Consider the following 19617-nt stretch of genomic DNA (forward strand, 5'->3'; position numbering starts at 1 on the left):
AGGCATTGATGCTAAAACTGTCTCGCGGGAGGCACTGGCAGCTGTGGAAACCTGGAATGAGGTTTTGCCCCGAGCGGTGAATAGAATTTTGCCCCCATACCTCGTTTTTTGTGTCGCTTGCTGGTTTATGGAGGCAGAGCTATACCAGCCCTGAACTGCCTGTGTTTTCAGCTGATAAGATTAGAAGCTAAATAGAAACGGGATAAATGGTGGGTTATGACCATTTGATAGTTCCTGCAGAAATCCTCATTATTACGTGTGTGGTTTCACTGCTTGGAAAGCCTGGATGGGGACAGGCAGGCTGCGCTCCTGTATCTGCGAGCGGGAATCGGCCTGTTGTGGGTTTACTGCTGCCTTCAGCACAGACTAAACCAGATACAGCTCTGCGTGTGACTTGATCTGAGCTGAGGGTTGTCTCTTCAGATCGACAGGAGGCATGAGATGACTTCTTTGGTTGGAGCTGCTTGTGACACCAGCTGAGTTTTCATATTTCACTTCAGGTTTATCAATACTGACATTCTGATGCAGAATCACTTTTTGTGCCTTTCTGCATCAGTTCAGTAATGCCTGTGGATGCTGTAGAGCTGGGGAAGGTGCCTCTGAAATGCCAGCTCCCAACAGGGAGTTCTGCCACTGTGGAAAAAAGTTGGTCTTGTTTTGGGTTATTGAGATGACATTAGCGATCTTTTCTTCTCTTTTCCATAGCTTTTTGTGCCATGCTGGTCATCCTGGCAGTGGTTTTGGTGGGGCTACACTGGGGTTGAAGCTGGCTTACTGCACACGTGTCCGTGCTGTGCTGGGGTGGTTTTGGATGTAGCTCAGACAGCGAGGACTTCCCACTCGTTCTCTAATCTGTGTGGCAGCAAAGCATCTTAGCTCCTGTAATACAAACTGTCCTGTGGTAGTTTTTGTGTAGTAAGAGTGATTCACTGACAATGGTGAGTTTGGTGCTACGTGCCACGGGAGGTATTTCTCACAGGGAACCTCTGTTTCTCCTACGGAGGTGTCCCTGTCACCCACAGCCCTCCTGCGCCTGGGTGTATCTGCCGATTGCGGCCCTTGTGCGCAGTGGTACCTCAGCAGCTTCAGACGGCGAGTGTGCCCCTGCCGGCCGGGTGTGCCCCTGCCGACCGCCTGTGCTGGCCCGGGTGTGCCCCTGCCGGCCGGGTGTGCCGTGCCGTGCCCCACAGCTGTACCCGTGCTGTGCCAGGAGACAGGGATGTGTGCACTGGGGGCATGTGATTACGGAACTCCTCACCGAGGATAAAGCCATGGTTACCCAGCTTCACGCCCTCTGTCAGGAGCTCCAGCCCCCTCTTACGTCCCAGCGTTGGACCGCAGACCTTCTGTTTCCCTGCACCCTTCTCGCAGCCCCACGAGCGTGGCTCGGGCTCGTGTGTTGCGCTGCTCCTGCTTCCAGCAGCCTCTCTGTCTCGCCTTTCCTCGCGGAACAAGATCTGTTGACCTCCAGCTTTTGGATGCTTTGGTTCCTGCCCGTGCCCTCCGCTCCCGGGGCCGCCTGCTCGCAGCAGAGGCAGCCGGTCGGAGTCGAGCCCTGTGGAGGTTTGCGCGGTCCCAGCGCTCCCGTTGGGCACTGGGAGGAGGGTTGCTAAGAGTTGCTTTTTGCTCAGCTGTGATTAAGTGTTCATAGCAGCAAATCCCTATGCTGTTGCTGTACTTAACATGCCAAACTCAATTATATTGAAAAGAGAGTTTAAAAACAGGCTTTTGTCTAACGTACAGTATTTTGGCAGCAATTAGCTCCAAGTTTTATCATTTATCCCCAAGGTGAACATGAGAATGATCAGTTATGCATGAGAAGCTGCTCCGTTGTGAGGGAGGAAGGAAGCTTCCTAGTGAGGATAAAAGGGCTTGCACATACTGCAGGGCACACTTTTCAGTGCTGCCTTGCTTTAATGTCCGTCTGTATTTGGTAACTCTGGGAAGTGGTTTCCTTGTGTAAATGGTGCTTGCAGGGCAGCTCACAAGGCGAGGAGGACAGTGCTGGGGACAAGCAGTGGCAACAGGCCCTCTGGCCGCTTCTTTCCTGGGGGCCTCTGTGGGGCACAGGTTTTGCCATTGGTGGGGCTGCTGTGGTCATGCTGGCCCTGGGGCTGAGCAGGTAGCCAGAGAGAACCGTGCTTTTGGACGTTTGTTTGTTGGGTTTGTGTTTTCTTTTTTTTTCCCCCTCTGTCCTGTCTGGGAAGATTCCATGCCCATCCCAGCGAAAGGAAGGGTGTGAAACCCCGGTGCCATGGCGAGGGTCCAGCGCAGGGTCACAGTACTGTCTGGCTGCTTGTTCCCTGGTGCCTCTGCTCCTTCAGTCCTCTTTCCCTCTTGTCTGTTCAAATGGTATTGCGGTATGCTGTTAAATATACCCCGGGACGACAGGGCTGGTGTTCTCTGGGGCAGACAGTGCGTTTTGGGGCGTTTAATGTACACGTGACCCTCCAGAGCAAGGGTGGGAGTGTTTCTGTGACCAGACCCTTCCTCGATGTTTCTCAGTGCTGTGATCTGGGATTCCACGCCAGCCTCGCTCGGACCTTCAGGACGTACCTGTCTGCCGAGTACAACCTGGAAACCTCCCGCCACGAGGGCCTGGACATCATCGAGAATGCTGTGGACAACCTGGATGCGCGGAGCGACAAGCACACCATCATGGACATGTGCAACCAGGTCTTCTGCCCTCCGCTGAAGTTCGAGTTCCAGCCTCACATGGGGGATGAGGTAGCGTACTCGCCCGAGGGGCTGCAGAGCTGCCTCGCAGCCTGGCCTGGGCTGGCGTCCTCCTCTTTGTAACCGTCGCTGTTAAATTATTCCTGACTCCTTACCCCTCTGTGCTGTCTTCACACGCTGCCATTTGTGTTTCCTTCCCTAATGAGACACTTGGCTCGTTAGGGCTCCTCCTTTCAGTCTGCTTCTTGCGCTGTGTATCCCCCAATTAGGAAGCCTGTGGTTTGATTCTCAGCTGAACGGCCCAACAAATTTGTGAAGTGGAGCTTTGATTTACCTGCTGTAATTGGAAGACTTCAGAGTGCAGCTTTCAAATGCTGGGTGGAAAATGCTTTGTGCTGGCCTGGGTCCAGGGCACTGCTGATTAGAAACTGGGTGATGGGGCTTGTGGGTGCTGTAGAGAATCCTTTAGGGATTTAAATGCCTATGTCTGGTCAGTGCACGGCCCACTGAATGCTCTCCTGTCTCTCTCTGGCCCCGCTCCTGCCTCAGGTGTGTCAGGTCAGCGCCCAGCAGCCTGTGCAGACCGAGTTGCTGATGCGGTACCACCAGCTGCAGTCACGACTGGCCACCCTCAAGATAGAGAACGAAGAGGTAAGAACTTGCTCTGAGTCTCGTAGGCAGCGTTGCTGAGCCTTTTGCCTGTTAGGTAGGGGGTTTCCTGGTGTGCTCCAGTGAGGAGTCCTCCCAGTGACAGTGCTGAGAGCTCCCACTGACTGCAGCTGGCACGAGAGCAGGCCCAGTACTTAGGAGCTGCCTGTTGGCCAGTTGTTTTGGCACAAGAGTTGTCACTTTCCCTGTCTGCTTCAAAACCGTGCTGTCTGCTCTTTCCGATAGGTACGAAAAACTCTGGATGCCACAATGCAGACTTTGCAGGACATGCTGACGGTGGAAGATTTTGATGTTTCAGATGCCTTCCAGCATAGTCGCTCCACTGAGTCGGTCAAATCAGCTGCATCAGAGACCTACATGAGTAAAATAAACATCGCCAAAAGGAGAGCCAACCAGCAGGAAACCGAAATGTTCTATTTTACAGTGAGTCTCATCTCATGCGATACAGGACACAAAGCATTAATTGCTAGGGCCGAGTCCCTTTTCAAGTGCTCATTAGTGAAGAGCAAGAACCAATTCAGTCTCTTTAAGTATTTGTCTTCTGTCTGATTGGGGTTGGAATGTGTTTCTCAGTGGCAGGGTAGGGCATAGGGACTGACAATCCAGTGTCTGCCTTGTTCTTCTTTTTGAAGGAACAACTGGAGCAACTGGTTGTGACCAAGGGCTCCGTAGGAATGGCTCAGAGCAGGGCAGCAGGCTCCAGCCAGCCTCACACTGTCACCCTTCGGTGGCAGTTCCTGGAGGCCTTTACAGTTTTCAGCCATCAGCCGAGCCTTCCTTTTCTCCCTACGCAGCTTAAATCTGCCCTTGGCCCATGGGTAAATGAATGGTCGTGGGCCTCTCGTGCAGGGTGCAGGAGGGAGCTGCGGCTTTGCGGCGCCCCGCTGTTGGGCGCGTGCTGGGTGGAGGCAGCTGTGCCCGGCCTCCCCTGCAGCCTCCGTCCGGGGCTTCAGGCAGATCCAAGGTTCTCTGTTTTAGTACCTGAAACGTGAGTTACAGGCCATCGGTTCAGCAGAAGTAGCCCTCCTTTGAGCACAGTCAGCAGGCTAGAGTTGATAGCATCTTGTGATACATTACATACACATAGAAAAGTGCCACTTTCTCTTAACAGTAGCATATTCCAGTTTGGGGGGAACTTAGGTCATTTTCATACTTTTTGCAAGAATTTGGTCTTTCCCATTCTCTGTCTTTCATTTTTTCATTTTCCATCCCTGTCTCCCACACTCCTCTGTAAAACTGCTTGCTCCGGAGCGTTGCCGGGTGTCAGAGTCCCCCGGTGAATTGAGGGGCCGTGCTGCGCCGTTGGTGTCGCCCAGCGCATTCGGCGTCTGACGGTCCCTGACCTGGGAGGGTCTCACGCGCTGGGAGTTCTCGCTCTGCATCGCTCGCTCGCACAAAGGCAAAGCGCCTGGCAGCGCAGGAAAGCCTCTTTGATTTTCCAGGCCGTTCCCAGCAGCCTGACAAAAGGAGGCTGCTTTGAACTCTTTTCTTGGGACCTCCTTGCGTTCCCAGGCAGGAGGTGCAGCACCAAGGAGACCGGGCTAATAAGATCATCAGGACTGCGGCTGGAGCAGCGAGAAGTGATTAGATTGTGCTCAGCCCTGCGGCGCGCCTGATGTCTGGTTTGTCAGAGCCTGTCAGCCTCGCCGAGCCCCCTCCAGCAGCCCCCCAGGCAAAAGCATACATCAGATACGGACTCTTTTTGCCAAGAGGCCTAAACCACCTTGTTTGCTTTATTTTTAATTCCAGAAATTTAAAGAGTATTTGAATGGCAGCAACCTTATCACGAAGCTCCAGGCTAAACATGACTTGCTGAAGCAGACTCTTGGAGAAGGTGAGTCGCGGGGTTAGGTCGAGGGAGAAACCTCCCATCGCATGAGATGATTTCAAACCAGTCGTCATCTTTCAGTCTTTCCTGCTGTCTGTGTTTTCCTGAGTGACTGATGGCTTCTGTGGTTGGCTGCTGACTTTAACCAGCGACACGCAAAATCGTTATTTCCCTGGAATAGTGCTCTTTTCCCACCTTTTTTGGGGAGCGCACACAGAGAAATTGTTTGACTCTTACACTGTGCGCCAAAGCGCGGTGTGACTTCTCCAGCAGCAAAGAGGTTCCCACCCACTCCAACCCTCTGCCTTTTTCCTTTCTCTCCCCCTTCTTCCCTGCTCAGTGCAGCCCTGAACACACGTGTTTTCTTGCCCTCGGTGCTGCGCTGCTGTATTACGGATTTGGCAGCCGCCCTGCTGGTTTGATAGGCCCCTTGCCCCCCTGGCCATGGGTTTGTGACTTGCTTTAAACCAGCACTGTGAAGTTGTCCTTGTGTTTAAAACTAACTTTCCATGTGACCCCGGGTAACTTCACACACGTGCAAACGGGCTTCGTACAACAGAGGGGCAGTAACTTCTGAGGGAGGCAGGAGCGAGGGGCTCCAGGTGGGATCTGCCACTGCTGGAGTAGCGATGTGGGACCATGTCCCTGGGAGAAGATTTTAGCTCTTTTAAAGGGTTTTAAAAATTGCATTATTTCCTGTGTAAAGAAGATGGAGATGAGTTTAGTGTCCTGATTTTCCAACAGGAGAGAGTATATTTAAATTAAAATATGCAAATAGTCCATGGTTGTGTTTTAACAATAGAAAAATTGGACTACTCATCTCGGAGTCAAAAGAAAAAAAGAAGAGAATAGCTTTTTGTGGGCTATTTTGCCAAACATATTTTCTCTGCAAAATTTATTTAGCTTTAAAATTGACCTTCTGGTTAGATGCTGGGTTATGTTCCGTGTGGTGAACACTGAGCCAAGTCGAGGCACCAGACTAAGCCCGAGGAAGGCTGCAGGGGAGATAGGAGGGCTCCATTAGCCTGTTTCTTTTCCCGGGAGTTTCAGTACTCCCGGTGGCTGCCTTAACCCCTTGTCACCCTGCGTAGCAGGTCGGTGGCAGCCCTTCTGCACCCTCGCCCTGGCAGCGGTTGTGCCAGGCTCGGGGGTTACCGCTGCCAGGCAGGGCTCCCAGCTGCTGGGTCTGAGTTCAGGCCTTGGCACGGGCGAGGGGGCTGGAGCGTGCCGTTCACTGAAACCAGACCCCCCCTAAGCCTTCCCGGAGAGCGCAGATCTTGGGAAGAAAAGAGCTGTTTAACGATTCCTCTGGATTGGTGCAAGAAGTGATGAATCCGTTGAAGATTAATTTGGTCTCCATCCTGGTCTCTCACACAAGAGCCATCCTAATGCCGTACTTGGGAGGAAGAGTGCAGGGTCAGGCATTTTAGTTCTCTAGAGCTGTGCATAAAGCAGCCCTGGAAGATTTTCACATGAAAGCTTTCTGAATTTCTCCCAGGCCATGGGATCATCCTGCTCTGTGGGCGTTCAGCAAATATTTAGCCCAGAAATGCCAAATGCTGTGTTTCAGCATGAGCTGATTCTCATTAGGAAGAAGTCTGGGTTTGCAAAACACTCATCTCTCTTCTTTTTCAGTGAGGAGTTGGCTGCAAGCTTGCTTTCCGCAGGTGCCAAGGGAGAGCAGGAAGGAGGCATGTGCAGCCAAATGCTTCCTTTTATGTGTTGTAGAAAAAGGAAGAATAAATCAGCATTCCTGGCCTTGGGAGAAAGACACAAATGGCATGTGAAATTAGTTTAGGTTTTTTCAGTGGATTGACAAATACTTTAAAAAGTGAACACATCTTATCAGTGGTGATATGCTGTTGTTTATATGCAATCCAGGCACTAAAAATACACGAAGGGAATGAGAATATTGACAGCCAGAATAGAGTCTGCCTGCTGGTGATTCGATGGGCTGTTATCTCTCAGGATTCTCATCAGACTGTCCCTGTCCTGCTTGGGCTGGGCCCCTCCCCAGCTGGTGTAAATGAGCACTTCTTGCCGAGGGCTGCAGTGCATCTGGGTATCGACGAGATGGGCTTCCTATCGCAGACAAACCTTTTAAGCTCAGTGGGAACTGAAAATGCTTTCCCTCTCTTGTGGCTGAGTCTTGGATTTCTAATGTGCCACTTAGTGGCGGGGGCTTGTACAGCGACCAGCTCGGCATCTCCCCAGCCCGCGGGGTCCTCGGGCGAGTTCAGCTGCTTTTGCCAGAAGCCGTTAGCTCGGGGCTTACAGACCCAGAAGTGAGTGTGCGAGTGCCTGTGCAAGTGTGTTTGCGCCGTCCTTCGGTGGTGACTGACGTCGAGAGATGATGGAAACTTGTGTTTCTTCGCAGGTGAGAGAGCCGAATGCGGAACAACCAGGTGAGCGTTTTCTTCCACTTCATCCGCTTTGGGAAGGGCTCGCTCCGGCAGGAGGGGGGTGGCCGTGGGAAGGGCGCTTTGCTTTGCTACTGATACAGCTTGGCAGGGTTCGGATTTAACCATCTTCCAGCCACCCTGTGCTGGCGGGCCGGGAGGGCGGGTAGTCCCGTGCTCCCCACATCGCTGCCCTGCTTCTCAGCTGCGTTGCCTGAAGTGGATTAATTAGGGTGGTGACAAACAGGCCCTTGTTCTTGCTGCAGTGTGATTTCTGGCTGAGTGGCGCTGAAGTGCCTGGAGGTGCTGTGTCAGGACAACGCGGTGCAGGGCCTTGTAGCGTAGCTGAGGTTGGGTTGTGTTCAGACAGCGCAACACAAGGGTGCCCGCCCGCTCCCTACCGTCCCTTTCACTTGAGGTCTTTGATACGTCCCTGAGAGCCTCTCCCAGCTCTGGTTGCTTTGCCTAGGAATGCTGAGCATTCACAGACTTCCATCCCGCTACAGCAGGAGATAGTGCTGGGGGTGAATGTAAGAGGGAGGAGGCTTTGATCTGTGTCCAGTCCATAAAGCATCTGCACAGAGTGCTGGTGGCTTGCTATGAGTGTGCTGGTTTCCTCACAGTAAGACACGAGCCAGCAAAGCCTCCAAACATCTCCCCAGAGCGTGTACAACTGCTCTCTGTGTTATCTTTTTACAACCCTGTTTCAGTGTTTAATAACATTTGTAATACCAGCGGAAACCCCTGACCATGTTAGAAATGCTGAAGCAGGTGGTGGCGCCTGGGCTGCCTTTGCAGGCAGGAAGGAGGCTGCCTGAGCAGCGGGCAGCGGGGCGGCAGGGTGCCTTGCTCCCTCGCCTTCTGGCTGGAGTGGGGGACACGCTGGTGCCAGGCTGAGTGGCGTCAGGGCTGGGCACCCACAGGGGCTGCAGTGCAGGGCAGTGAGGTGCCGTCAGGACACAGAGGGGCCTCCCCTGCCTCGCACACTTGCGCCCAAGTGCTCCCAGGAGCTGCCCTTGGCCGTGCTCCCCGGTCCCCTCTGGATCATCCGTCACGGCTGCTGCTCCCCTGCTGCCGTCGCTGCCTCTCCCTGCGGGTCCCCAGGGAGCTGCCCCACAGCACCCAGAGGCCTCGGTGCCCCAGGTGTGTTTGCAGGCTGGTGGGGGCTACAGAGAGCCCGTGGGGCGAGCTCCGGTCCTTGGGGTGTCCCAGGCAGGGCTGTCTGCTGAGCCGGTCAAGGAAAGCACACCCGAGCGGCTGGGTGAAATCACAGGGAGGGTTGGTCTCTGTTTATCAGGAGTGGGTGCCCGCGGGTGGTGGTGTCCAGGCCGAGGCAGGAATAACAGCCTCCTCCCTGAGGGGCGATGGCACGACTCCCTGCTGCTTCTCTTTCCTTTTGGTTCAGCAGTTGCTTGTGCTTCACAAGGGAAAACAAATGAGACAATGTCCTCCTTGTGCGAGGGAGGGCTGTGAGTGCAGCAGAACAACCTTCCCAGCAGGTAGAGCCGGGGCCGGGCACCCCCGGGCTGAGGAGGTTACGCGGCAGCAAACAGCACCGGGTCTCTAGTCTGCAGCGCGGGGCCGAGAGTCGGGCGGGCGCCTGAATGGACAGCAGTCGTTTCTGCTCCTCAGTTGAAGGAGGGGTTAGGAGCTACAGGAGTGTAGAGTCAGACTGCTTAATTAAAGGCATCTGATTAAGGAACCAGCAGATCACAACGGTCACCTTTGCATCGTAGCTCTCTGTACATTGTACGTGTCCATTCGGCTCTGCGCTGTGAGAACTTTTGCTTGAAGGCTCCTAGCACTCGTGTTTGTTGGCAGTTGTGTTCTCTCCTCCACAGACGTCAGTATAGCCTGGGGGTGGAGGACAGCTCAGAAATTGGTTAGAGATGTTGTGCTGTTTTTCTCCCTTGTCTAGATGTAGGCACTTCGCTGTTAATGTCCTTCACTGTCAGGAGAAATCAAACTGTGAATAGCGTATGAAGGAGCCCTCCAACGTCCTGATCGCTGCACTAAAATAAGTACCATGTTTCCACGGGCTCGTTTCCAGAAGCAATAGGTGTCTCTGGCACTTGCTGAAGTCAACAGGGTCTTCAGGGTCTGTTCCCTTGACTGATGAGGACCCTCAGTCACCAGCTAGTAGGGGTAGGGTCATGCCACCTGCTGATGCACAGGCCTACCTTTTCTGTTCTTACAGAGGTGCTGGTGGGTTTGCTCATCTGTGTTGACTGGGCTCACCTGTTTGTTTGGTGGTTTGAATCTTAGGAGTGCCTGGCAGAAAGGTGAGAGACCATTCCCATCCCTGTGAATGTCTCTCAGACAGAAAGTGCCTGCAGGGAGGCGGAGGTGTTCCCGCTTTCTGCCTATGAGCACCTTACTACTGTCTGGCTTGAATGAAGCAAGGTCTGCACGAAGAGCATTCCTGATCGCCCCTTGTTCACTCAAGCTGTGGTTGTTGGTATAGCTACTGCTCTGTCGCTGACTGATTTCTGGAGATGCCTGGTTTTTACAGGAGGAACGAGGACTCCTCAGGAGGCCTGTAGCACTACCTGGTTAGGTTGCTGCATGTGGCTGCAGCTGAGGTTAGAGCCTCTCTGATAGGGAAACAGTGGGAGATTACAGGGATGGAAAGTAATGGGTGGGCTGGCTTATTGCTGTTAAATGTTTCTGTTCTCAAGGTTCATTTGAATTTATGACTTAAACATTGTGGTCTTGACCCTGACTTGAAATTCTGTGTGCAGTGTATAGTGAACAGCTCTGGTTTTGCTCCGGGCTGCCTACAGGTTAGCTCTGCTGCCCGTTCCGACCCCTGCCAGCTGCACCCGGGCTCAGCCTGGCCTTTGGGACCGCCAGAAGCGAGGCTGTCGTGGCACTGGCTCCAGAATGGGTTAGCCAAGTTAGTGCCAGGGTAGCCTGACCCAAGCTGCTGGAAGGGGCTTTGCGCTGGGGGCACGATGCGCTGTGCACGACGTGGAGGTGTGGAGCCGATCTCTTTGCAGGTCCCCCGGCTCCCGGTGGAGCGGTGTCTGTGGGGGGACGCAGCAGGGGGGGACGCTGAAGCGTGAGCAGCTGCAGAGTGCGTGGAGCCACGTGTCGAGTCCTCACGGAGGGGGTTTTCTGTTTGATTTATTTCTTACTCTCAGTCATAACCTTTGAGATCTCACCCTGTCATTGCATTTATGTTGGTGTTTTGTTGATTTATTTTGTTCCATTTTCTCCCAGGCCCCCATGTCTTCCCCCTAAGCCACAGAAAATGAGGAGACCTAGGCCTCTCTCAGTCTATAATCATAAACTCTTTAACGGCAATATGGAAACGTTCATTAAGGTACTCGCTGGCTGACAGTAAGAGTTTATGAACGCTGTGAATGTAATGGTGGCTTTCCTGTCCTAACTGCCGGCTGCTTTCTGACCTTGGTGGGGTCTCTCCGCTCCACCCTGCACCCAGTTGACGTGGCCAGCGCCCGCTTTGCCTCGGTGACGATTTCTCTCCATAGCTGTCCTTGCCCCTCGTGCGTTCCTTGCGTTACCCCTCCCATCGCTGCCTGCGTGCCCCAGGGCGAGGGTAGCAGTGAGGACCCCCATGGCTGGTGGCCGTTGGCCATGCTGGCCAGCTGTGCGGCACGAGGCGCTCTTGGCTGAGCGTCCCTGTCATCTGGTGCTGCTTCCACCCGTCCTGGGAAGGAAGATCAGATGGCAAGGACGCCCCAACACCTTCAGAGGACCAACAGATCCCCCCCATCCCTTGTTCCATGCATTTTTGGTGGTTGTCTCCCCCCGTGGCTGAGGAGAAAGATAAAAAGACTTGTAAGCTCCCAGAAAGTGTCTTCCAGTTGTAAGGACTGGCAGCCTTGAGTTGAAATACTGTGCATATGGGTGGCTGCGTAGGAGGGCAGATGTGCTGTCCTCATCCTTAAAATATATAGATGATAACCAGCCCAGCTGGCTCGTCTCGGTGCCAGCTGCTGACGGGTGGCTGGTGCCATCTCGTGCCGCTGGGTACGTACTGGGAGTCGGAAGGCCCCTTCCCGCAGCGCGCAGAGGAGGGTTAACCTGCAAGGAGCCGTGTCAGCGCGGAGCTGTGAGCCTCTCCCGTGGGAGGCTGTTACCCCTGGACATGCCGGGAGAGGAGACGCTGCAGCTCGCGCGCTGGCTGTGACCCACGCTGCTGCCCGTCCCTCCTCGGCCGGGGCCGGGGCCGGGGCTCCAGGCTCGGCTTCCAGCGTTGGAGCGAGGTGATTCCTACACGGCTGCTGAGTGGTGTCCTCCAAACCATCGCTGATGGCGTGCAGCCTTCATAAATGTGGGCCAGAGGCTTCGTTTGAGCTGGGGTGAACTCAGGTGAACTCAGTTGATACTAGTGCAGTCCCGATGGAAGGGGGCATTTGGTGCTGCTTGTCCCAGAAAATTACCCAGAAGGAGAATTCAAGGAGAAAAACGAAGAGATGCGGATGTGGGATTTGTCCCAACGGGTACCTTCAGCTGTCTAGCTGCTGATCCTCCAAAATCCATCACTTTGCCATCACCTGGCTGCTGGAAGGATTTCCAAAGGAAGCGATGCTGTTCCAGTTGCTCAGAAGGTTTAATCCTGCGCTGAAGAAAGCTTTAGTGAAGACACTGTGGGAAGCAGCAGTGACAAACTGTTGGATTAGGTGCACTAATAGGCATTGTCCGGCTCCGATTTATTCTCTTCGGCTCTTCTAGCGCAGCCGTAGGCCTGAGGGCAGTGTTTATAAACAGCGCGCTGCCGCAAGTAATACACAGGCCCGCCTGACAAAGCCGGTAATCGCTTTAATACTTGTAATTATTCCTTACTTAAACTGGTTTTTAAAAACTTAATGCTCATTAAAGTCCAGCCTGTTCAGCACTGTGGAGGAGGAATTATCTGCAGAGGAAATCTGTCTGAGGGGACGGGTGTCCTGTGCCAGCGGAGGCTCCTCGGGGGATGGTGCCGTGCTGCTGGGGTTCTCCTTGAGGCTGGGGGCTGCTGCCCGGTGCCCCCGATGCGCGGCGCCTCTCCCCGGAGCCTCGCCCGGGCAGGGGCTGGCCCTGTCCTCGGGCTCCTGCGAGTGCCGCGGGTTCAGGGAGGGAGGAAATCCGAGAGGCTCTTTGTGCCGGTCGCTGAGGCTGGGGTGCAGCGTGCCAAACGGGGTGTGGGAGGGAGGGTGGGCAGCCTGAAGGCCTGGGTTGGACCTTGCTAAGCTGCCATTGCATTTGAGCGTTCATGGCCTCCGAAAGAGATGCTTGCCTCTAACCGAACTTATCCTTGCTTAATCTCTTCTTTTTTTCCCACTCTGCTGCTTTTTTGTGTTCTCAGAGGAAGGAGGAATGCGCGAACGAGAAATCAGGTATTTGCTGGAGGCCCGTCTACGAGACGGAGTAAATTAACCAGAGAGATGCAACTATACTGGAAACAACCACCAAATAAAGCCCCTAAGGAAAATAAATGTCCACTTAAGCAGTCGGGCATGGCTCACGTTCCCCCCTGAGCTCCTTCCACGAGGGGTCTGGAGAGAAGCAGCTTTGCAACAAAAGCCAAAGCTCGCTGCAGGTTCAGACGCAGGCAGCTCGTTTCATACACTGCGCTGTTTGGGGTTTTTTAGCATCTGCTGACAGTGGCTGTTTCTTTAGGTGGAAGTGTTGTTGTAAGCTCTGTTACTGGAAGCTTATTTCATCAGACAGGTACAGCACAAGTTTTGTTTCGGCTCAGCTTTACACCTCTGAAATGGAATAGCTGTGATCCCATTGCATCGGTCCCCTGTCTCAACCAGACAGCGAGCAGCAGTCTTGCACACCCTTTTTGTGCATAATTGACTGCACATAGTATACTCAGCACTCTTTGATGGCTTGATGTGCGTAACGCCTCCTTTTCTTGCCTGTCCTCTTACTAAACTCAATGGCACTGCTCTTCAAATCTCTATTTTTGCAATCTGTAACACGTTTTCTGTGCTTTGTTGTCAATAAACCAGTAATTTTTTACTTTTGCCTTTTGTTTCATGAAGGATTCGGGACAGGCTATTCCCCTTGTAGTGGAAAGCTGCATTCGGTACATCAATTTGTACGGTAAGTCAATTCCGTAATGTCACAGAAACTTTCTGCAGAGGGAATGAAGGACTTGTAGTTAGCGATGAAATACAGTCGGGATGCCGGCAGCCCTTGCTGCGTGGGCTCAGGTTGTAATTGCAGTGGCATTGGCTGTGCTGTAGCGTTGGGTGACTGGCAGATATTTAGGTCTTGTTAACACTTACCCAGGTTAAACTGTTTGCTCAGGCCCAGGCCAGCGGGACCCCTTCCAGCGCTTTGACATGGGGGGCCTTGATTGGAGAACAGAAGCAGAAATGAATTGCAGCAGGCTGTCCCCTTCTCGATTTGAGCCTTTGCGGGTGCATCAACTCCTAGTTCCTGCTGTTCTTTACCAGAAAGTACTGTGTAACCGTTCCAGAAATCTTTCCTAAGACGTTGTTCTTTTCCAGGCCTTCAGCAGCAGGGCATTTTCAGAGTCCCTGGCTCCCAGGTGGAAGTGAACGACATCAAGAATTCGTTCGAAAGAGGTGTGTGGCCAGGGTGTGCAGCTGTAGCTGGGATGCCGTGTCCGAGCAGAGATGGTTGGTGGGAGTTTGTGTGCGCTGGGTGCATTAGGCATCGTGTAAAGCCTGTGCTAAAGGCCTTCCTGCTACGGGACACGAGGAGGTTTTGTCCCCTTCTAGGTATCTCAGTGTTGTATCTCCAGCAGTGGTGAAGAGTCGCTTAGGGAAGGAGTGTGAGAAGTAGGGGCAGGTGCAGAGATATTTTCCAGAGTCATTAATTAGGAGCATGAGAGCCATGAAACAGTTTGTTGGGGATCCATTTTCCTCCTTCCTGCAGCAGTTTGTCAAGGGAGGAGCAGCGTTGCCACGTGTACCTGGTGGCAGTGTTGGTCCTGGCGTTGCCCGTGATTCTGTTAAGAAAATCCCATCGAAGGCGCAAGGCCGGCGAGACTGGGCAGAGCAATCCTGTGGTCACCGAGTGAAGGTGAAGCTGTGAAAGGGACAGTCTAGACGGGGTTAATGGCCTCCACGGCATTAATCTTTGAGCAGCATTGGAAGGATCAGAGTGAAGGTGGCCAGGCCAATGAATAAGGCGGTGGTGGGATTGTCAAAGGCTGGAGGATTTGCACATCCAATTTGAGAGGAATCAGCATCCAAATCCCTTAGGTTTTGAAAGCCCTTATAGGTTTAAGTCATACGATGCTATCCAGAACCATTCAGTCTATTCCAGAGGCATAATTGCATCCTCCAGCCAAGCCTGTCGTCTCCGGCTTTCACCCACCACCATTCAGATCTTCTCCACTCTCTGGGCTGCTGCCATAAATGCAAAAATGCACTGGGCTGAAAACTGTGAAGGAGAAACGATTAATGACGTCTTCAGGAAGGGCTTAGGATCTCCACGGTGAACTGGGTTTTTGTAGGTGGGGCTGTAGCATGTCTCGGCACGATGCTGTGTAACAGAGTACCTTGTTACACTCTCCTCTTGCTGGCAAAATGCGCAGCGTTGCCCTTGCACACACAGGAGGGTTTTCTGAGCTGCGGGAAATTTGGGGTTTCCACTGAGTTAGGAAAAAACACTTGCTGTGTTAATCCAACTTGACAGTAATGCTGGAAGTAAAAACTCTTCTCTGGGCAGGTGAAGATCCCCTTGCTGATGACCAAAACGAACGTGACATTAATTCGGTGGCTGGAGTCTTGAAGCTGTATTTCCGAGGACTGGAAAACCCCCTCTTTCCTAAGGAAAGGTTTCAAGATTTGATCTCTACTATAAGTAAGTACACGTGGCAGCTCCTCTCAGAGAAGAAGGTGGGACAAGAGAAGCCATAAACAGGGAGCAAGTACACCTGAGTTTTGCAAACAGCGGCTTGTGCTGCAGGAAGGGCTCTAGGCCTGCAATGGACGTTGTTGGGTAAAGGCATTAAGAGCGTGCATCGGTAGCGCTGGAGGTGAGGGAGAGGTAAAACACCTTACTATAGCTCTTAAAATCTTCCTAGCCTCATGAGGGTCGGCAGAGAGTCATCTCCAAGCTCAGGCCCGCGGGCTGCAGGTGCAGCAAGCCCGTGTACACGTTTGAGGGTTGCGCGTGGGGCCGTTAGTTGCTGGACCGGGGGCGGCTGCTGCCCGGCCCGCACAGATCTCCCTGGGTAGCGGCGGTTCCCGTGCCTGCCCCTCGCGTGTCGTGCAGCCGTGGCTCCTGGGACCCAAGGGGGTTTTGCTTTAGCTCAGTGTCTTCTGAAGGTGGATGGCTCCTGGCTACTCGCAAAGCTTCTCTGACCCTTGAGTCCGCGGGCTTGGCTTCAAGTCTCACTCCATCAGCTGTTCTCCAGGTCTTTGCTATGTGCATTTCTCGTCCCAAGGGAAACCAGAAAGTGCTTTGGGCTGTGAGCAGAGGGAGAAGCTGAGGGGTTTTAACCAGGCAGGTCTGGGCTTGCTGTCAGGGAGAGCCTGGCTGCTTCTTGTTCTGTCCTCAGTCCTCCTCCCAGCTCCACTTGTTCCTCTGCAACTGAAGAAACAGGTATCCCAGCTGGGGTTCATTTCAGTGCCTTGTAGTGATGACATTTATTTGTTGGCAAGTCATGGAAATCACTCCCCTGGGGGAAAGGAAGGAGAGAATGAATTTGATGTTTCAGAGATGATGGAGGAGTCTGTTGTGTGCTTTGGCTTTATTTTATGGGAGAGGTGTCGGGGTTGTTGGGGGTTCGAGTGTCGCAGTACGTGGGTAGCTTCAGAGGGACTGGCTGGTGGATGTGTGCTGAAGTCCTTCGTTTGGCTTGCGCTGCTCATGGCTCCTTCCCCCCTTCTTAATTTGCGTAACTGCTGGAGATTTAGTGATGTCAAGAAAGACAGATGATGTCTGGAGGGGGGTGACGCAGGGATGGGCTTGTTCCAGAAGGAGAAGAATGTGCTCCTGTTTTTCAAGAACAGAGCAGTTGTTCTACATGGGAGCTTTAGGAAAGCTGCTGTTCCCTTTCAGTTGCGATGTGTAAAACAGCACAGCACACCTGTAACACGGCAAACAGAGGAAGCTGTTTCTGCACCAGTTTTGTGCCCCAGAACAGGGGTTTTTCAGCCTGGCTTGTGGCCCTGGCCCCAGCTGCCCTCCCCAAGGGGCTTGCAGCAGGCAGAGCAGGGAGCCTGAGAGGGCACAGCCCACAGAGAAGTCCCCTTTGGCGCCGGGAAATGTCCCTGGTGCTCAGTGTCGTGACTGTGTGCTTGCAGACAGGCTTGTGCTTTGAAACCACCCTCAATTCATGCCAATTTGCACAATTTATTAAGCCTCTTGGAGTTTTTTGTTGCAAATGTCATCTGGTTAATTTTCTGGATAGTGTTCTCCTCTCTTTATTTTTTCTCATTTTAGCGAGAATCTTCCTGTTCCTCATCTTCCCTTTCTTTTCCTACTGCTGTTGCTACCTTTCAACTAAGGATAGATTTTTAAATTAATTGAAGTGCCTCGTTCCCAGTAATAATCTGACCTGAAGTGCATCTGATTTCCTGCCAGATAAATACAGGCTGTGTGACAGGCGTCCCGGCCTTAGCAGGCTGCAGAAACCCTCTTCCTCTGAGAGCCGTGGCTCGGTCAGCCGCCACCCGCGCTGTGGGGCGTGCGGTCTCGTCTTGTAGTTCCGTCGGGAAGGCGGAACGCAGCCGGGCGGTTTGGGGGGGCTCTGCCCCGCCGGGCATCACCCGGGCACCTGCGCTCCCCCGGTGCCCGCGCGGCTGGGCTGGGCTGCGCTGGTGCAGCAGGGCCTCAGCGGGATGGGGAGGCCGGGCTTGCTGGCGGCAGGTGAAAGGTTGTTTTTTCCTTTTGCTCGTGGGGACTGAGAGCTTACGTGGAAGCGTTTCCCAAATGCACATGAGGAACAGAAGGATAGAAAAGGCACTTCGCAAAGGTTCGTTCAGGGGCGTGCCTGTACTGCAGAGTGATTGATGATTACTCCACTAATTCCTGTGAATTACAGCCAGTTGAAACATTTTGCAAAGTGAAGAGAGGCAAGTGCTTCAGGACAATTTGTTCCTCTGGGTTTCAGAACAGATACCTATTGTAGGTTTTTATCCAGCTTTTATTTATTTGATTTTTTTTTTTGTTGTTAGAAACATCCTCTTAAGTAAAACCAAACTGAGGAAATAGAGAGCCCAGTAAGCAGTAACAGGGAACAAATGCATTCCTCAAAAGGAAGAATTTCCAAAATGAAATATTGTAAAGATTTCCATCTTTGTACTGAAGCCAAATTTTGCTCAGCACTCTGAACAAATGGCAGCCCAGCTACGTGTTGTCAGGGAATTTTATTCTGATTAGCAAATGTCAAAGTTGGAGCCAGCAGAGTGAAGTAAGCATCTCTTCCGTGCGTCTGAGGCTGGCTGCTCTCCGGGAGGCTCTGGTGCTCTCTGTCTGCCTTCTGCGAAGTAGAAGCCACGGGGCTGTCTGTCTGCACGCTGTGCTGAGCAGATACTACCTGGAAAGGCAGTCACCCTGGGGGCTGGAGCGGGCTGGGGGCTGCTGCGGGAGGGCGCTGAGCCCCCTCGGCGCGGCGGTGCTGCAGGGGCCGGAGGCGGGGGGGCTTCGGCAGCCTCCTGTGCGGGGCTGCGGGAGGGCGGGGGGCAGCCCAGGGGTCCCCGGGGGGGTGAGCTGGACTGAGAGCAAGGCGGCTCTGAGCCACCCCCCTTCCTGCAGAAGGAAGCTGGTTTCTGGTAGCAGCTGTGGGCTTTGTGCACTGCGGTGGAGAGAAGTGACTCTTAAAGTGCTGGCTCAGAGCTGGTTCGGTTTAAATTCCAGTTAAAACCAGTGGGAGATGGGAGCAGAAGGGCTCAGAAGGACCTGATGGTTAACCCATAAAAGTAATGTGAATAAATACTCATTTAAAAATCTGCACTAAAAAACCCAGCAGTGCTCCATTTTCCAGTGTCATATGGACTAAAGCTTTTGAGAAATAGAGTAGTCGTTGAGGAATGAACTAAATAATGCATAAACAGTTACTTTAAAAATGCAACTGTGGAAATGTCTTTATTTGTGGTTTGCGCTGAATCTGAACACAGACGCGAATTAGCAGGTGGAAGAGCACTATGCCCGATTCTCTGCTTGCACCTTGCTGCCAGACTAGTGGGTCTAAATCTGGAAACAGGCTATTGTTTTCCTTGCATAGTGGGCTACTAGGTCTGGAACAAGTCCCTCTGGTGCTGTGTGTGGTCCTGGGAAGGTCTAAGGATGTGCTTTCTATCCGTGTGTTCCAGAAATCGAGAACCCCACTGAGAGAGTGCACCAGATCCAGCAAATCATCGTTACCCTGCCTCGGGCTGTCATTGTTGTCATGAGATATCTTTTTGCTTTCCTCAATCAGTGAGTCTCTTTTTTTTTTTTTTTTTTCCTCCTCTCTTTCACTGGGTTTCTCCTTGCCCTCCTTTTTTTTTGGGGCTTCCCTGTCTTTGTTGCATGAGCCCTTGTTGGTATTGCCATGGAGAGTGGTATCTTGCTCCTTCCTCAGCCTCCGCCTGGCCGCGGCTGGGTGTTCGGGGGAGGTGTCCAGCTCAGTGGTGATCGCTTTTGGGGGCACTGGGGCTTTGCTGGTGGGAGACTTCTCCGAGCGAGCGGGGAAAGCCGGCCCCGCACCTCCCTGACGCTTGTGCTTGCAGCTTGTCGCAGTACAGCGATGAGAACATGATGGATCCCTACAACCTGGCCATCTGCTTCGGGCCCACTCTGATGCACATTCCAGATGGGCAGGATCCGGTGTCCTGCCAGGCCCACGTCAATGAGGTCATCAAAACCATCATCATTAACCACGAGGGCATCTTCCCCAGCCACAGAGAGCTGGAAGGACCTGTCTACGAGAAGTGCATGACTGGAGGGGAGGAGTACTGGTAAGGAGCGGGGCAGGACTCGATGGTTTGCAGAACTCAAAGCCAGGTGCCCTTGTTAGGGTTGTCTTCTGGCGCGGTACGGCAAGAGCGAACCTGTGACAAAAGCAGAGCTTTGGCTTGATTCCTGGCCCACGGAGAGTTGACCCCCGCTCACACCGGTGTAGGT

At 53.2% G+C, this 19617-nt stretch overlaps 1 protein-coding gene across 2 annotated transcripts in view; it reads left to right on the forward strand.

The window, feature by feature from the left end:
• The window catches only part of SRGAP3 (SLIT-ROBO Rho GTPase activating protein 3), a 45555-nt gene that overhangs the window by 17224 nt on the left and 8714 nt on the right, over positions 1-19617 (forward strand). The window contains exons 4-14 of one of the 2 annotated variants that reach the window (XM_086470344.1): positions 2506-2727; positions 3226-3327; positions 3571-3768; positions 5095-5179; positions 7551-7578; positions 10795-10897; positions 13572-13632; positions 14043-14120; positions 15232-15366; positions 18825-18930; positions 19224-19451. In XM_086470344.1, the coding sequence (XP_086326470.1) occupies positions 2506-2727; positions 3226-3327; positions 3571-3768; positions 5095-5179; positions 7551-7578; positions 10795-10897; positions 13572-13632; positions 14043-14120; positions 15232-15366; positions 18825-18930; positions 19224-19451 (1346 nt within the window). Of the gene's footprint in view, positions 1-2505; positions 2728-3225; positions 3328-3570; positions 3769-5094; positions 5180-7550; positions 7579-10794; positions 10898-12886; positions 12918-13571; positions 13633-14042; positions 14121-15231; positions 15367-18824; positions 18931-19223; positions 19452-19617 lie in introns of both variants that reach the window. The other variant, XM_086470345.1, reaches the window with a different exon arrangement.

The sequence above is a fragment of the Leptosomus discolor genome, chromosome 9 (genome assembly GCF_034619465.1).
Source record: "Leptosomus discolor isolate bLepDis1 chromosome 9, bLepDis1.hap2, whole genome shotgun sequence".
Taxonomy (NCBI): Eukaryota; Metazoa; Chordata; class Aves; order Leptosomiformes; family Leptosomidae; genus Leptosomus; species Leptosomus discolor.